We start from the raw sequence: 18123 nt of genomic DNA on the forward strand, positions 1-18123 counted from the left end.
CATTCCTTTTTCTTTATACTTCAAATGCATTTAAATTCTTTAATCTACTGGGAATATGGTAGACTTTTCATTCCCATTTCAAGTCTCAAACTCATTCCTTTTCCATTGTGTCTTTCTTGTTTGCCAGGCCAGCTAAATGGTCCCTCTTTATCATTCAAAACTTAACACTGAATTATCTTCTAATGAAGGATATTCTTCATGCAAAGCTTTTGAATGTATATATAGGAATAGGGCTCTGATTTATGGACAGTCCTTTAGCTTTACTTGAATTTTTCTTTTATTTTCATCGACAGTAAAATTTTCTGGAGAGTACAATCAAGATAGTGTAGTCATAGAAATAACATTAATTGAAGCTTGGTCATAAATGAGAAAAGTCATAATAACGATCTCCCTTACCAAAGCATTCCACACAGAGTGATAACAGCACAATAAATAGAGAACTTGTCGTTTGTCACACAACAAATAAAACAGTATTGCAATTGCAAAAATGTAATTTTATAAATGTTCTTATACTAAAAATAAAAGCAAAAATATGAGATCATGCACTGGAGTCAAAAGCTAAAAGCAAATAGTTATAGAAAAAAAAAACATTGCAAAAGATAAAAATGTTCAAGTATTGTGAGAGGAGAGGGGGAGATTCAAACGGAATGGTTTCAGACTAAATCAATTATGTTCACTACCCTAGGAGAGACACTGACATAACTGTCTTTGTCAGTTAATACTTCATGCTGTTAGAATACATCATTATCCATTTAAAGGACAGATTCCATTTCTTTGGAGCACATCTCCTGTTACAGTGATGGAGTGACATCCATTGTTTACCTCGATTGTAAACAGACAATAATACTTTAGGAGAAACATTCTCAAGAACAGACCAGTGTGACACCGTGGAAGAGAAGGGGCCTGGGACTTAGGAAGGAACATCGACTCTCATCCCATTTCCATCATTGACTGTAAAAGATACTGCCCAGTTCTGAGATCGAATTTCACCTGATGTTTCAATGTTGCTATGCGACTGGGAACTAGCAGAACTGGCAGAGAGCAGTCCAGATAACAACAATAAAAGTTTAACATTTTTACTGAGGATTAATGTTAAAAAAGAGTATTGAAAAAAATAAGTTGGATCACCTAATAGAACTAAGAACTCTATAATGCTTCAGTGGGGTTGTTCCTACAGAATAACAACTTCTCCCCCAACATAACTAATCTAAGCGGTGCCCTTATACTTTATGGTTGAAGAGTATATCAGATTTGAACAGTGGCTACTTTCTACGTGATTAGGAAAACACGTGTTTGTCATGGGAGTAAAAAAATAAAATTTGTCTGTTAAATTACACATAAATATAAGGTACAAATGTATTTTTAAAATACAGATTAAAATAATCACACTTGCATCGTGTACATACGAAAATACAGTATTTAATATTCAATATACACAGACACATTTATGATAAATGCAACTATTTGGCAATGCCAGTTCTTTCAGGGTTTTCTCTGTCCCCTATTTCCAAATGTATGGAAACAAAAAAAACGCTTTGCTAAGCTCCCCTAGCTCTGGCGGACATCCTGGAGCAGCTTATTAATCTCGGCCACCAGCTCGCTGGCATCCATGAGTTCATGCTTCCCGTCGCTGAGGTGGTTGAGCACGTTGTCAAAATCGTCTTCTTCGTAATTTTCAGGGATCTCCTCCATGGCCGGCAACCACTTTGAGGAAGGCTGCACGCTGGAGTGAGTTCCCAGCGGGGGCCCGGAGGTGGTGGTGGGGTTCTGAAAGTGCGTGCTGGCCGCCCAGGCCGCCACGCCCTGCGGGTAGCCCCCGGTCTTGGCCGGCAGGGGACCCTTGCGGCGCTCCAGAGAGTTGGACCGATCCACCTCGCCGCACTCAGGATAGGCGTCCAGGGAAGCCGGCAGGAGGCGCTGGAACACGCTGCTCATTTCCGAGAGCAGAGAGGATGTGCTGGTACCGCCGGAGTCCCCGTCGTTTGGGGACTCCTTCCCAAAGGTGGAAAAACTCTTCTTCTCGCCGGAATCCGCAGGCTGGGCGTCATCCTCAAGACTCTGATGAGGATGCGGCTGCTGAGGTTGTGCCGGGAATTCTTCCCCGGGGATGAACATGTTGCTCCTATAATCAGAGGATGGCGAGAGCAGCGGCGGCATCCAGCACTGGTCGGAGTGGCCCAGGACCCTGCACTCCTCCGTGCACAGCCTCATAGCTGCACTCAAGGGAGACAGTGGGGGTTGTTATTATACGTAGCATGACCCCAAATGATGGGGGAAACCTTATTCTATTTCAAAGTAATAGGATGAGGCGGTTTTAAAATACTACCATGATACTAACCCGTTACTTTACACATTAGATGGACTGCAATTATGGCTTTCCTTTGAATGCTAGTTTTATGGAACCGGCATATTTTTTTCCCTGTATATCAAACGAGGAGAGGAGGGTTAGGACTCATGTACTCTTCAGCAATGCCATTTGTGCAACTAAAGGGATGAGAAAATGGATGGATAACTTATACATGAGAATGACTGAAAAAGACTTAAGATGTGGGCGATGAATTATTCGCTGAACGTAAATTCTAGAACACATCAGAGCTGTAAGGTGAAATCCATAACTTTAGAAGGCCACCAGACAATCCTTGAATAATGCCTCTCAGTGACTTTCTAGATAGTGAGGTCTATATGACCTCCTTTAATTTTAATGGAGGCGCTGGGAATATATATAATAAGCTATCACATCACTATACTTATTAATCTCTCTTCAAGGTATTCTGCATTATTTATTGACTTGTTACTTAAAACATTAGTGGGAATTACCCTCAACTACCAGGCATCTGGGGTCACTCAGTTAAGAGGTCCTCTTTTAAAGGTTTGAAATTCAAGTAGATGGAAAAGTCATGAAAAGATGAAGACTATGAAAGATCCATTGGGTAGTTCTTCCAGCTGTTATGGCCCCATTGGATTGTGAGCGGTCACGCTCACAGGAAATAATACATAATATGAAAAAAGCAGAAAATTAAAAAAGGAGAAAAATCTCTAACTTTGGCAAATAACAATAACTGAACTATGTAACATCCAGAAAATGCAAAGATGTAAAATATACTCCAAAAATCACTCCTCTCTTTCAGTGACCATTAGGTTTCTTCAACATCATGATTTCATTTTAGAGCAAATGACAGAATACAGAAAATGTAAAATAATGATCTTGGATATGAATGAAAACTGGATTGATACCAGCCATATCTTCATATTCAGAGCTAATTCTGTAGATCTGGCTACTTAAGAAAGATTTCCCTTTCTTTGAAATTATCGCTAGAAAGGATGAGCAATGTCAGATACCTTGTCAGAGGAAGTTTGTTTTCCAGTGTGTTTATTGCTGTATCCTCATCATTGGCTAAAATGTCTGCAGAGAATAAGCATTCACTACATATGTTCTAATCATCAGAGAAATGCAACTCAAACTATAATGAGATATCATCTCAAACCTGTCAAGATGGCTGTTCCAAAAAACAAAAAGTAATAAACGTTGGTGAAGATACACAGAAATTGCACCATCGTATGCTGTTGCTGGAATTGCAAGATGGTACAGCCATGATGGAGAACAGTATGGAGGTTCCCCAAAAAACTGAAAATAGAACTACCACATGAACCAGTTATCCCACTCCTGGATATTTATCTGAAAGAATAAAAGCAAATATTGTGAGTGAGAAAAAAGTCTGATTGTTAAGAAAGTTGAAAACATAAAGGGAGTAGGGAAAATGCAGAGATAGTGTGAACATGAATTCCACAGGAATTACCATGGGTAAGAGAAAGAGGGTGAACATTGAGAATCCTTGTGTAATTTTGCTATGAAGAAAGGTTAAGTTTAAGTAAGTAAGTTAATAATCAGAGCAAGTTTAGATGTGCTGACTTCATGCATTATTACTACGTGGAAATATTTACCAACTATTGTTCGTCATTTAATGTGGACAAAACCAAAAGGAGTTGAAAGTAACTGGAATACTTTAATAGCAATGAGGTTTTCTCAGCAGCAAATAACTATCAAAGTGGTAATGAATTTTTTTCTTAATTCCCTGAGTCTCTGAAAATGGAATGGAGACCTGGTTATATTGTCTTTCTCACATCCTGTTACGAGGAAGGAAAACAGACCTGATGACACATTTCACTTATTTTCTGGTTTTAACTCTGTGAGAAGGATGTAATTGTTTGATTGACTTTGTCTGATAGTTAATGAATTTTAATGTTTAATGACAAAGGGGGGGAAAAAAGAAAAATTGCTAAAGCTTCTAGGAATCCTGAGCATGACTGAATTTCTAGAGACCCAAATATAATGAACATACAACTAAAATTACAATCTGGGTGATTAAAATGGTAATTCAGTTTCAAAATTAAATTCGGTCATAGGAATTTTTAAACAGGGAATGCTATTTTACAACTTCACAATAAATAAATGGGGCTTTAATTACAAGACAATAAATTACCATAAAAGTTTAAAAATTCTGAAAATCCGAAAAACTGATAAAGACTAATAGAGAGAGGATGGCAAAAATAATGGGGGAGGAGGAGCAGTGGAGCAGAAAAGGGCACATCTCAGTTTCTCTGACATTTTCAATCTTTTCCCAGGAAGCTCAACTATTTGAAAACATTCTTAGTGTATGTGTTATTCAGTGCCATGGAGGTTCTGTACCACATCTAATGACTAGGACTTGTTGGCAAGTGGTGCCAAGTGGCTAATCTTTCTGTCCCTTCTTGAAAGCTCTGCCAGGTGGTTAAACTTCCCTGGGGAGGGGAGGGGGAGTGGGTAGCAGTCACTATATGACTCTCAATTTTGTCACTGTACTCTACCATAGATAGGGCAGGAAGCATCAAATATAGGAAGAAAAACATATGTCTAACTTCTACCAAGACATTAGCTAATCATCAATCAGTTATATATTAAGAGCCTGTCATATATGAAGTGCTATGATTTTTCTACCCTCAAATGGTTTCAGATCTAATTTTGAGTTAAAGGCAGCAAATGCCCAGTTATAGTCTCAAACTATATAATGCTGAGGACATGTCAAGAAAAGAAAGAATACTGGACATGGAGGCTGGAGTAGTTAAAGAAAGAGAAACTTGAAACAAAATGTGAGAAATGAATAGGAGTTAGATGGACGGAGTGAAGAGAAGCCAGTTTTTCAGGCAGAAAGGTGCATGAGCAATGGGTTGGTATGTAATGTGAAGAGATGGTCCTACTTATTACAAAAGATACAAAAAAGCCAAGATTGATAGTTAATAAACTAGGAGAGGATTTCATTGTCCTTAGAATACCAAGTTAAGTAGGTTTAATCAGGCATTGCTGGGCAATAAAAGTCAATTATTGATTTTGAACCAAAATATGTCAATTAAAATGTTATGAAAAAGTTGTTCAAGCCATATAGAAGAAAGATTTGACAAAGGGAGGGGTTATGAGAGAGAGAATAACAGTTCGTATGCTTGCACAGTAAACCAGCCATGGGAGAAAGGCCAGAACTGGGATACCAGTCATAAGAATGCAGAGAACTCAGAAATAAAGAGGAACGTTGGCATTAAGTAATCACTAACGACAGATTAACAAAAAGTGGAATGAGCTCAATCAGGAAGGAATGTCGCAAGAAACAAAATCACAACCCTTTATACATCATCCTGGTGCAGCTAATACACTGGGGAAATGGAGATTTTGCAGGAATATGTGTAGTACTGTAATTCAAAGTTGAATGAGTAAGGAGGAAAGAATGTTGACAAACATGAGCTAACAGACAAAAATGCATGCTGATTTTACTGCTCAGAATGAAGGATACGTCTGTGGGAATTAATAGAATGAATAATCAGAAGTGACCCTGTTGGCAGGCAATTCGACATAACATAATCTATATTTGATCACAGTCTAATGCAGAAAAACAGTTGGAATAAGACACTTAAGTCCTAAAAATATACATGCTTTTGAAAACTGCACTGATTTCTGTTAATGGCTTTCAGACGTGGACTTTTTTTTTTTTCCTACTTGGAATATTTCCTGGGAATATAACTTTACAAAGCACAAGTGTTATGCCTTAATGTGCCAGCAGAAGCAGCCAGAGTGAATAATAAGCCAGAAAAATGGGTGAAGTATTATCAAAATGATGGTTATAATTAAAGGACAGTTATCTCTGTATAGATACTCAATATGTACAACATGAGTAAAGCTTAAAATATTCTGTGGATCATTGGTGATATCCTGGTGTAGTAGAATACTTTCTACCACACCCACACCCCACATGGAGGCAGGTAGCTAGTCAGCCAGAAATGTATCTACTTAAACACAGTCACTTGTAATACAAAGCCATACACCAGCAATATAGCTCTTCCACTGCACACCTGGAATAAGTATGACTGCGTAAATATGGAATTGTTTTTTAAAGGCTGTCTATATATTAAGTAGTAGTATTAATAATAATTTAAAAGTGAGCCTCTAACTTGGAAAAGAAATGTAACTTGGAAGGAGTCTAAAGTCACAAAACGAGGCTCATTATTATCCTAGACTTTATAATCTACTTGTTGATTCCCCAGTGTCTTCATTCTTTAACATTTACTTTTATTTAACTTTTTTTTTTAACTCAAGCATTAGATGACTCTCCTGCCATGAACGTACCTGGTGTTGGTAACTTTGAAAATACAGGAAAAAGCGGAAGAAGAGACTTGATCTTTTTTAAAAAGTTAGACCATGATTAGCTATTAGAATTATACAATTTCAAAATTACAAAGGACTTGAGGCATAATTTAAGCCCACAAATGGCAAGGTTATCTAAGTAGGGGCAGTTGTTCTCTTTTTAACTAGGCTGATAAATTAAAATTTCAATAAATTGACTTCATGTAATTTAAAAAATAACACATAATGAAACATTGACATTATACCCATTACGCTACTTTTCTGTTTTATGAAATAATGTAATTTGGGAAATCAAATTATTCAAAATTAAGGATCCATATTTGAAATTAGAGTTCTCTCAGTATTATAGATTCATAGAAATTCAGCCAGCTCTTTCATTTCATGGGTAAGAATAATAAAACTGATTCTCTTTGAGCTCTTTGAACAAATTGTCTGAAGCCATATATATTCCACTAGATTTTCAGAGCTCTCTATATTGGTCTGGGGAGTCCATGAGTTAAAAAAAAAAAAACAACAAAAAAAACCACACATCATGGACGATTGTGCAAACAAGGGCTCTCATGTGCACTGTAGTCCTCACTGAAACTAGAAGTCCTTTCCATATATTCATCCTGCCAGAAATGCAATATCTATCCCTGTGATAACATAATTAAATAAGCAGCATTTTAGAGTTTCATGGAGGGTAGTAATAATTTAAAATATAAGAACACATGTGCCACTCAACATATTAAAGAAAGAAACAACCTGTTACTTTATATTTCTCTTGATAGATTAGTATTAAAGAATACAGAGATTGGCTCAAATCTCCTACCAGGCAGGAATGGCCTGATTTGAGACACATTTTTAACTTTTATAAGCTTCAGTTTTCAAATGTAATATATATATCATGTGTCATGAGATAGATAGATAGATAGATGATAGATAGATAGATAGATAGATAGATAGATAGATAGATAGATAGATAGATAGATAGATAGATACACACACACAGCTGTTGCTACCAGCACCACTACTAACCCCTATGTCAAAGCGTTGGGAGAAGCGGTGCAGGTGTAGAACAGCTCATGGGCCTGGAGTAAGTGCTGGGACACCGCTGGTGACAACTGCGACTGCTATGACTAACACTAACACCGCTGCAGCTACTGCCTCCACCACAGCCATAACTTACATGAGCTAAATTTCTATTTACTGAGTTCACCCACATTTCTGTAGCTCTCTGAAGCTCCCCCCATGTCTATTCCTAAACTCTCTCACAGATCTGTATGTAGAAAATAGATGTTTGATGGAACTCACATGGGTAATATACTCTTGTTCTACCTTTCTTTCATTTATCGAATGGCAGTCACTCAATCAACATTCAGTGGAATTTAAAAATGTAAGTAGATGAAAGAACATTTGTACATTCCTAAGACTTGGTTTAGTATTACAGTCTTTAGTCTCTGGGTTGCTTTAACGATGCAGTCGGTATCTGCCCAGTTGGTTCCCAGAGTTTCTACTGCACAATTAGAGAAAAGGGATGCTAAGGAAAACGTGGCTCATAACTTACTAGGATCTCCTCCATCCATCTGTCTGCTTATAAATTCCTCCCTTGGACTCCTGTTCTTCTTCCACTATAGTGCAGACATAAAATGAAAGGTGGCAAAAAATATTCTTTGCTTCCCACCTACAAAGATGCATTCTTGCTCCTATTTTTGGTGATTAAAGTATACCATTCCCTAGTATATTTTAATCTCTGATTCTGTGAGTTGGTTGCCATCACAGGAAATGTGTCCTCCAAATTATAGTCCAGTTTACCACTATGCACCAAAACAGGCTGTCTGAAAACAACCACCCGGTAATTTTATAAAGAGTTGCTCAAGAGTGCCCTGTGGCAGAGCTGGATGGGCTAGAAAGAGGAGGAAAGCAGGGCGGTTTCCTCCTCTGCCCACTCCTTTCTTCTTGTCCTCTTAAGCTCCTATGCTCATTCCTTCTGTACGAACTGCTTAATATGGATTTTAAGAAAATAATTTTAAAGTGTTTCAGTCTATGTTCATTGCTAATAGTGTGCAGATTACAGAGACTTAATGCAGAGGACAAAGGGAATATAAGCAGGAGAGAAACTGGTCACTTCCCTGGTGAAATAGATCTGAAAATAAGGATTTATCTATGACTACCTCCTTACCTGCTGGGATTCTTCCATCTGTGAGAAACAGGTCGCTGAATCCTTCCCCCAGCAGCCTATCTATTGGAGAATCTCGCCCTAAATCATAATCACTGTCTCCTGCTTCACTGTCACCACGGCCACTGTCTTTCAAGCTAAATTTGTCCATGTCTTGAAGGGCATATCTAGAAAGATAAATCAGGGAAAGTATAGTTTTTATTCTTTAGCATCCATGTTATTTGAGACTTAATAGGTAACACGAGGGTAATTCATACCTATAGCTCCTAGAATATTTGTTTCCTCGAAAACTTGGCCTTGGCTGATATTGCCCCTGGTGAAGCATTGAAAGAAGCTGGGAGACCTGCTGGAAACCAAATAGACAGAACTGATTCCTGGAAACAAACCCCCTAATAACTCACAAGCTTTCAGCAAGGATAAACAATTATTCACTATTTCATTCTAGTTAATTGAACATGTTATCTCTCTTGTAAAGATTTACACGTGCTGGACTGTGGCAGACTGTGCAGCTAGCCACCAGATATAACCAAATACATTGCAGAGAGAGCTGAATGATCTAAGAGAACTGGTTTTGTTTTTCTTTTTGAAAGAGGACCCCTTTATAAACAACAGATTGAGTTCCTTTATTTTATAGTTCAGATTAAAGTGATCAGTGATAAAAACACATGGAAAATGCTGTAAAATACAACATTGTAACAGGTAGTTAAAATAATGGCAGAAAATTTTCAAAAGTTGAACAGATATAACATGCATTGAAATAGGATTCTGGAGGCCTCAGTTTTCGATTTCTTAGTAGAGACCACAACTATGAAAATAAAACAAGCCCCTTTATTTTCGTCCTCCAGTATCTAAATCTAGGAAGTAAGGGGATTCTAATCAGCTAGTCCTTTGTGAGATTCCCATTTATTTTTCAGTATTCTACATAGTACATGCAAGTAAACTCTTAAGAAAAACAGCATGCTAAGGTGTGTATGCTTGCTACATATACATGATATAACTTGTAACCTACTTAATTTGCATCTCGTTAGTATTGTTAATTCTTAATGGAGACATTTAAGAACTAACACTCACAACTTCTGAACGCTAACAGCTACTTTGTCAGGGAACCAGTGCAGTGTGTGATCTTACCTCAACCGCAGGAGTGGCATGGGTGAGTTCTAATGAGAAATTCTCTGGCACGTGGTTCGAGGAGATTGTCACCAAACTGTTGAGGGACTGGTGACTGTTGTGACTCTGCCGGCTGCCCATTTGCCCTCTTTCTAAGGTAGGAGATGAAGACGGAGACGATCTGTGATGAGATCTGATGGGTAGAGTGCCATTTATGGTAGGCACCAGCGTAATGTCCCCTTTGTGAATCTGCCTGGATGGCCTTTTGGGGTGGTGTTGGTAAGTTGATTCTGCGACCCTGCAATTGTAGGATCTAGTGTCTTTCTTTTCTCGGTTACACCGAGTTGCAAACAGCACCATAATAACCAACAACACTGCACAAATTGCTCCTAAGGAAATAATTATAATCATGGAGACATCCAAAGACGCCTGGGTTACTGAGGTCATTGCTGTACTTGTCACTGACTCTGCATATTCAAAGATCATGCACTTCAGAAGGACTTTGGTACGTAGCTGAGGATTGCCTTTGTCCTGGATGATAACCGAGAGCTCCCATTCTGTGTAGGGGACAGATTCCATGCTCACGTTGGTATGGACGTCACATGATCGTGGATCAATTAAAAAGATATTCTCCTCATTTCCTGCTACTATGGAGCAACTGAGTTCGGCATTCACGCCAGAGTCTCTGTCAATTGCCCTTATTCTTGTGACATGAAAGCCACTTTCAGCCCCTTTGGGGATGGAGATTTCAGCAGTATTATTGCGCAGAACAGGCCCTACGACCACAGGGACGTTGTCATTTTCATCAATGATGGTGAGCACAACTGTGGTGTTGCTTACAAGCTGCTTTGGACTTCCCGCATCCCTTGCTTCAACCACAAAAGTGATCTGACTCACTTCTTCATGATCAAAGATTCTGAGGGCATAGATGGCTCCATTAGATGGGTCAATGGTTACATAGGTAGTTATGGAACTTCCCAGAATAAAACTCTCCAAAATAGTATATGTAACTTGCCCATTTTCTCCAAGATCAGGATCTGTGGCTGTGACAGTGGTGATATATGCCCCTGGCGAGTTATTCTCTGAGATTGCAAATTCATATCGACTTCTCTGGAAATGGGGTGGATTGTCATTTATATCATTGATCTGCACAGTAAAATGTTTTACTGTAGAGAGACTGGGTGTCCCCTTGTCCTCGGCAATTACGGTCAAACTGTATTCAGATCTCTTTTCTCTATCCAGGGTGGCATTGGTCAAGATTAAATAATTGTTTTCATAAGTCTTCTGAAGTTTAAAGTGACCATGTCCGTGAAGCTTACAAACTATTTCTCCATTCAGCCCAGAATCCTTGTCCTGAACCCTGACCAAGGCAACAAATGTATCAACAGGATCCCCTTCAAAAATATAAGATATTTCTTCTTTTCCAGGGGACATGAAGTTTATATTAATTTCAGGTTTATTGTCATTAACGTCCACAACCTTAATTATAATTTTGCAATGAGCTGGGATTGAATTCGGACCCAAATCTTGAGCCTGAACGTCAATCTCATAGGATTTGGTAATTTCATAATCCACTTGCTTGAAAAGGGTCAAATGTCCTCTTTCTGAATCAATTTTAAAAGTCTCTATAATTTTTGGAGACACATGACTGCTGAAGGAATATACAATTTTCCCATTAGCGCCCTCATCTGGATCGGTGGCATTCAGATCTAGGAGCAAAGTGCCAACGGGGGAGTTTTCTAAGAGTTGTATTATATAAGACTGCTGCTCAAAAGCAGGGCTGTTGTCATTGGAGTCCGAAATGCTTATTTTAAGAATGGACGAGCCGGACCTCTGTGGCACCCCCATATCTGAGGCAGTGAGCTGAAGCTCATAGCTCGACTTCAGCTCCCGATCCAGCTCTCTCACCACGATGAGTTCTGCATACTTGGCTCCATCAGTCCTGGTCCGAACCTCAATATTAAAAAAATCATTGGCAGAGAGAGAGTACGTGTGGAGGGAATTTTCCCCCACATCTGGATCAAACGCACTGTCCAGGGGGATGCGAGTCCCAACTGCTGCGCTCTCAGATATCTCAATAGGAATGAGAGATCTCGAAAACTGGGGGGAATTATCATTAATATCCAGCACTTCGACTTCAATATGGAAAAGCTGCAGATGCTCAGTGGGTAGGGTGATCACATCAAACTCTATGGAACAGTTCAAGTTTTTCTGGCATAGCTGTTCGCGGTCAATTTTCGCCCCTATGCTGATTTCCCCATTATCCTCGTTTACTACAAGCAGAGGAGAATTTCCCCTTTGCATGGCTCGAAAACGAACAGCAGGAGGATAAGGTAGCTTAACTAAAACATCAGCCACATCCTCTGATAGTCTTGCAATTACTGATCCAACCCTCTGCTCCTCATAAATCCTGTATTTCAGATTCTTGCCCAGCACATCGCAGTTGAAAGATACCATCAGGAGTGCAAAAACCAATCTAAAGTGCATCTTAGCATTCATCTGGCACATCGGTCAGCATACGAGGTTCCTCTCACGGAGCGAGTTAAAAACGGCAAAGCAATTCCCGCAACTTCCTTTGGCAACTTAACGCTAAGCTACATTTGGCACTTGAAACTTGAAAGCGGCTCTTAATAACGCGGCACAGCCATTAACGGCTCGCAAACTTTTGTTTTATACACACCGTGTGGCGACTTCCAGAGAGCATCGGCACGCCGTGCAGCCCCCGCATCCGTTGGGCCGTTCGCCGTCCTTGCAGGCAGGAGAGCGTCACCTCCGCGCGTCGCCCCGCGGGCAGTCGGGGTCCATCTAGCGCAGGGTGCCGGCGGAGTCTGCGGCGATCTCCGCGGAGCGCTTCCTCCCGTCCTCGGCTCGGCTGCAGACTAAACAGCCGTGATTGCTGACTCCAGCCGAAAATCTGCACAACTTCACTTCAACTCAGACAAAGCTCTCTTGCCCGGCGTGTGTTGAATCGCTTCCAGCCAATCAGCGTACTCCCAAATCAAAAGCTGATGGAGTCCCCAAAAGCCAGGGCGGAGGAGAGGGGAGGCTGGGAGAGGGAGGGAGACGCGAGGAGGAAGGCGGGGGCCGGGGGCGCGGGAGGGAGGGGCGGGCCGAGGGCTGCAGCGGGCTGGGGAGGGGGCCGCGAGCGGCTCCGACCGCCCCTCCCCCTCCGCCCCCCCACTCCACCCCCCGTTCATCCGCATTCACTTTCCCTGAGCGTGCCACGACAAAGGGGAGACAAATTACAGAAGAAAAAACTTTAAATCAACTTCTGGTCGCCTTTATTTATATGGCATTTTAAATCGTTCTGGTTTTCTTAATTGCCCTTTCGTCTTCCAAAAACATGTAATCATCTTGCTTTTCATAGTCATAAGTACTGGTTTAACTTAAAATACCTCTAAGTGCTTTTTGTCGGTAGGGGAATTTAATAAAATTTGAAAACTTGCTTCTCGTTATGCTTCCCAGACCGCCTCCTTCCCCTCCCCCTCTGCGAGGGCTTGGGTCTTTCTCCCTGCGTGAGTGAGCACGAGCAGATTTTCTTGGGGCTCCGTTTTAAAGAACAGAACCGGGAAAGAGGTTTCAGTCTTTGTTTTTCTTTCATCTTTATTCTCTGAAGATAAGAAAAGGGTTATTTTCCACTCTTGATTTCTCTTAATTAGCAAGATTTGAAAGAACACCTTAGGATTTGAAACTAATTAACAATATAGTTCTACGTTTCATCACTTCTTTCCTTGACTTTGGGCAAATCTGATATTTCTTTGTCCTGTACTTCAAAAAAATAAGATCCTATTTATCTTGGGTAAAAGACATTTCATGCTTTAGAATGCAAATTTCTGCAAAAGGTAGTATGTATACCTGGTGAGTCTTCACAATGAATATTGAGGGGGGGGGACATGGGTTCCATAGTTTACAAGTCAAATTTTTATAATGTATGTATTATTTATGAAAACACTTCTCAGGTATGTATTTTTTAAAACCCAAAGCTTGTTTACATTGAAGAATAAAATGCCTAAGCTGAAAATTGCATTTTGTGTGCATCAAAATGCTAGGAAATATCATGGGAGGCTCAGCTCTATCCAGGTCACAGAAACTGATACGGTATTCTTATTTGAAAATATGATTATTTATGATGTTCTTTCTGCTCTGCGATTCCTTTTAAGTTTATCGTCGTGGCTCTATTCTTGCTGCCTTTTTTCATACCTCTTGCATTATTCCTCAGCTGTCTTCATCTACTTGCATATTTGCTGTTTCACCTAATCTCACTGTCACTTTTTTTCCCATTTATTTTCTCCCACTCTCTATTTTGCCCCCCAGAAACGTATAAAAAAAAAAGTAATTTTCTGATTTTTCCACTTTGCTTACTCTCAGCAGAGCTCAACTAAAGTCACTAAGAAGGTTCTTTCCAAAAAATAAAGCAGAGGAGTCTCAGCATGAACTCTATTTCTTTTCAGGCATTCAAAAGCATTTTATAAGCCATTGTCTTTTTTCCCCCTCCAGAAACCAGTGCGGTGTGGCAAATTGTGCAGAATAGAAATGCCTATAATGAATGTATTTAGTACTGGGTCACGCTGATGAGCATTCTGCCCCCATGAATAATACTGTTTCACAAGTTTGTAGCCCTTTCCAATTGCTGATCCCCAAACCCTATGGGCAAACTAGGAAAACTACCACAAGCAACTGGGACTTTAGAAACCCATAGCCATCTGGCCTAGATCTCTAACAATCTGAGCCAATAATTATATCAATTCAGGCTTTAGTGAACTCCTTTGCAAACACCAAAAGAGCAAAGAAAGGAATTAGTGACTATTCAAGGTTGGGGAAAGAATTCAAAGGTAATCTAATTCCATTAGTTCTAGGAGAGTTTTCTTTGTGGATTTGATAAGTCTACCTCCCCCAAAAAACTCCAAGAGCTATGAACTTGCTTACCTTAAAGTAGAGGACACTTTTTTCTCCTAATGCTTAAAAACTAAAAATAATGTTTAAAAATCTTTCTTTCATTTCTGGTAGTGAGCCTGAACAGAATTAATCAATGTGAACAGAATTTTTGATTGACTTACTGAAATATTTAAAATAGATTGTAAATTAATATATATTCATAAAGAGTGTGTTTCTATGAGTAAGTCTTTAAAGAACTTGGAATCTGTTCATGGAGGATGGCTTTTTTCACTTGGGGCAGCATCCTCACCAAATATCATTTCATTCTTATCTTATGCCCTGAGAAATGATATATGCCTACCTGATAGTATTGTTTTTGATTTGTTCTCACTATACACCACTACTCTGTTTTTCAAACTTGTTTTCAAAATGTACAGAATAGAAAATGAATCTTTCCTTTGCACTTTTCATTAGTTCCAGCGAATCAAAAAATCCTTATTTGGTAGCCCTAAAAAGAAAATACTGAAGAAGAAAAAAAAAAACTCTCTCCCATATCATTTGCTATTTGTGAAAGGGTTTGTATTAGGGGAGAAAAACTGATAAACTCTTCTTTGTTGTCATCTAATGGTGATTTGATTGAACTTTCTGCCTCTTCTGGAACTTTACAAAGTCATGAAGAAGTGGTAGACCCTCTAAGGCAACTTCTCAGATACCCAGGGAAGGACAATTAATTGAATGTTTCTTAAAGTCCATCTACCGAAGATATGGCAGACAAAAGAGAAGGTTCCACCTCTTGAGGAGTGTGGCATTCTGAATGATACTAGGCATCGCAACAAACTGGCTCTAGCTCCTGCATGAGAATCTTGGCTACTTCCATCCTGTTGGGCATATTTCATCCACAAAGCTCCTTTTATCACTTTAGCTTAAATTGGCTGACAATTGCTAAACCTAGAGAAATGATATCAGCTGGCATTTGCGATACATCCTGCCACCTCTAATAACAATTTTATTATGCCATTTATTTTGATTACTTTTGTTTTAAAGAAAATGAAGCTTTATAATTCTAAATGTTTAAGGTTTTTCTTCCTACTGAAGAGGAAGAGAAACGTGAGACTGAATTGTAAAGCACAAACATCTCTCCAGTATGTAAAAAATAGTGTCTTTTTTAGTAGTGGAATACAAAATTAAGGTCACCAAAATATCTTTAAAACAAAGATGGATTTTGTTTTAAAATTCCTAGTTGTTAGTTTGTATTTTATTAGTGCATACGAAATGCAAAAATAGGTAGAATAAAATATTCACTTCCATCTGACCATATCCTCTTTCCCATCATCAAAAGAATACTATGAGATGTTGCAGTCTTCATGTAGATGGACATAATATCACAATCTTTCCTCATCGCATTTGTGGTGAAATGCCTTAGAGGAGGGACTCACGGTTCTGCTTGACACCAGGCATCCGTAGCGAGCCTGAATATTTACTATGTTCGAAAATTAGACAAGAGCCAAAATTTTACCAGGCTAAAGTTGGCAAAGTTAAGGAATCCAACACCCTGGAACTGTTGAAGATAAAGCTTGACTTTTTATGAGCCCAAGCCATGTGTGAGCGCAAGGGCTACCAGTGGCGGCTGCGTAACCCTGAACAAAGTGCTTAACTTCTCTGAGTCTGTCTGATCCTCTAGGAGGAATAATAATAATTCACTATAACAAATTTTTGTAAGATTGAATTACAGGCACACCTCAGAAATAACGTGGGTTCGGTTCCAGACAACCGAAATAAAGTGAATATAGCAATAAAGCAAGTCGCATAATTTTTCTGGCTTGCCAGCACATATAAAAGTTATGTTTACACTATACTGTAGTCTAGTAAGTGTGCGATAGCATTGTCTAAAAAATGTACATACTTAAATAAAAAATAAAAAATAAGTGTATTGCAAAAAATGCTAACCATCATCTGAACCTGTGGGTTAAATGGTGCTGATAGGTTTGCTCAACACAGGGTTGCCACAAACCTTCAATTTGAAAAAAATGATATATCTGTGAGATGCAATAAAGCAAAGTGAAATAAAAAGAGGTATGCCTATAATTGGGGACTTTCCATAGAGGCTGGCCCAAAGAAAACAGACAACAGAGGTTAGTTTTCACTCCTTAGCCTCTGTGTGTCTGTCTTCTTCCCAACATCCACTGAAGAAAAGTGGATTATATTCACAGCCTTGTTGCTTTTCTACTTCTGGTTTAGATGCTTATATAATTTTATGCTGGGAAGATTAAGCTCTCCCCAGTTTTGATTTATGAAGGTCACCTTTGAAACATAATCAACAAAGCTAATAGCACTGATATACGATGATCTTGAAAACTTGCTGGTTCACTGCAGAACATTCAGAAAGATCTATCAGATATACCTGAGTATCACTCCAGACTCGAAACCATGGGAACATAGCTAATAACACAGTTAAAGGGAGTCCACAGGTGCTTCATTATCTCACATTTGGTAGGATACACATCTAGTATTTGCTTGCTCTGAAATAGTTTGAGATAAACATTTTTTTTTTAATATCATGTCACACTATACTGGGAAGACAAAAGGATGTAATTTGATATGATATCTTGGCAATGACAAGGAAAGATAAAATTTTTCAAATAAGATTTTCATTTAAAAAGCACTATAAGACCTTTTATCAATCATATTACATCTCTTTACGTTGTTCTCTCTGTATTCCATTTACTAATCTATTCACGAATATAATGAAAAAAAATCACCAAACAATACGAACCCCTTATTGGAACAACATTATCAACATAAGATCAAGGGTCGGGAAATGAGAACAGATCCTAAACTATCCTTAGAGTTGTAGAATAGAAATAGACTTTAGTAGCATTCTGATCAAACTGAATGGGATAACTGCCCACAGAAGGGCTATACACCTGGAGGCATAGCTGTGTCGGTGCCAGGAGGCAGTATCAGTGGGGGACCGGGAAGAGTTGGAGTCCATGAAATATAGTGACAGGTGTGAGGTCAATTATGTCTGAGTGGGCGATCGGTATTTGTGATGCCCTGCCAACGGTAGCCCACAAGATTCCACTAGGTTCTTAGGATCTGGCAACAAGCCATCCACAAAGTCAAGATGCAAGACATGGAGGTGAGCTGCTGTTCATTTTAGGACTTCGGGCCTTTTGAACCAAGCAGGTTATGGAATTAGAGATTAAAGTGGAGAGAATATGACAAGCACCTAAGGCCCAGTCTTCTGAAAATGGGCACATACTGGGACCCTAGTCAAATTTGAGACCAAAGTTAAACTGGATGGCAGCAAGGTTGA

The 18123-nt window shown here is 39.3% G+C and overlaps 1 protein-coding gene across 9 annotated transcripts; it reads right to left on the bottom strand.

Annotated features, from left to right (window-relative positions):
- Positions 1-253: 253 nt before the first annotated feature.
- On the bottom strand, positions 254-12983 carry PCDH18 (protocadherin 18). Of its 9 annotated transcripts, XR_005656562.1 has the most exons (6): positions 9954-12982; positions 9083-9171; positions 8829-8992; positions 3340-3403; positions 2339-2419; positions 2102-2213 (listed from the first exon to the last, which is right to left on the bottom strand). XR_005656562.1 is itself a non-coding variant. In XM_039879656.1 (5 exons), the coding sequence occupies exons 1-5, from the start codon at positions 12438-12440 to the stop codon at positions 1549-1551; spliced, it is 3483 nt and encodes a 1160-aa protein (XP_039735590.1). In that variant the 5' UTR covers positions 12441-12983; the 3' UTR covers positions 254-1548. The 9 variants fall into 9 exon arrangements, 8 of the variants coding, with proteins under 8 accessions (XP_039735590.1, XP_039735589.1, XP_039735592.1 ...); XM_039879656.1 differs by lacking the exon at positions 3340-3403 and having other exon boundaries at positions 254-2213; positions 9083-9168; positions 9954-12983; XM_039879655.1 differs by lacking the exon at positions 3340-3403 and having other exon boundaries at positions 254-2213; positions 9954-12440.
- Positions 12984-18123: the final 5140 nt, after the last annotated feature.

This window comes from Pteropus medius, unplaced genomic scaffold (assembly GCF_902729225.1).
Source record: "Pteropus medius unplaced genomic scaffold, Ma_sr-lr_union100, whole genome shotgun sequence".
NCBI classification, from domain to species: domain Eukaryota; kingdom Metazoa; phylum Chordata; class Mammalia; order Chiroptera; family Pteropodidae; genus Pteropus; species Pteropus medius.

Coding starts and splice junctions, on each gene's coding strand:
- PCDH18 (XM_039879655.1), bottom strand. CDS start 12,440: ATGTGCCAGATGAATGCTAAGATGCACTTTAGATTGGTTTTTGCACTC. Junction 2,420..8,828: donor AGATGGAAGAATCCCAGCAG/GTAAGGAGGTAG, acceptor TTTGATATACAG/GGAAAAAAATATGCCGGTTC. Junction 2,214..2,338: donor TCTAATGTGTAAAGTAACGG/GTTAGTATCATG, acceptor CCTTGAGTGCAG/CTATGAGGCTGTGCACGGAG.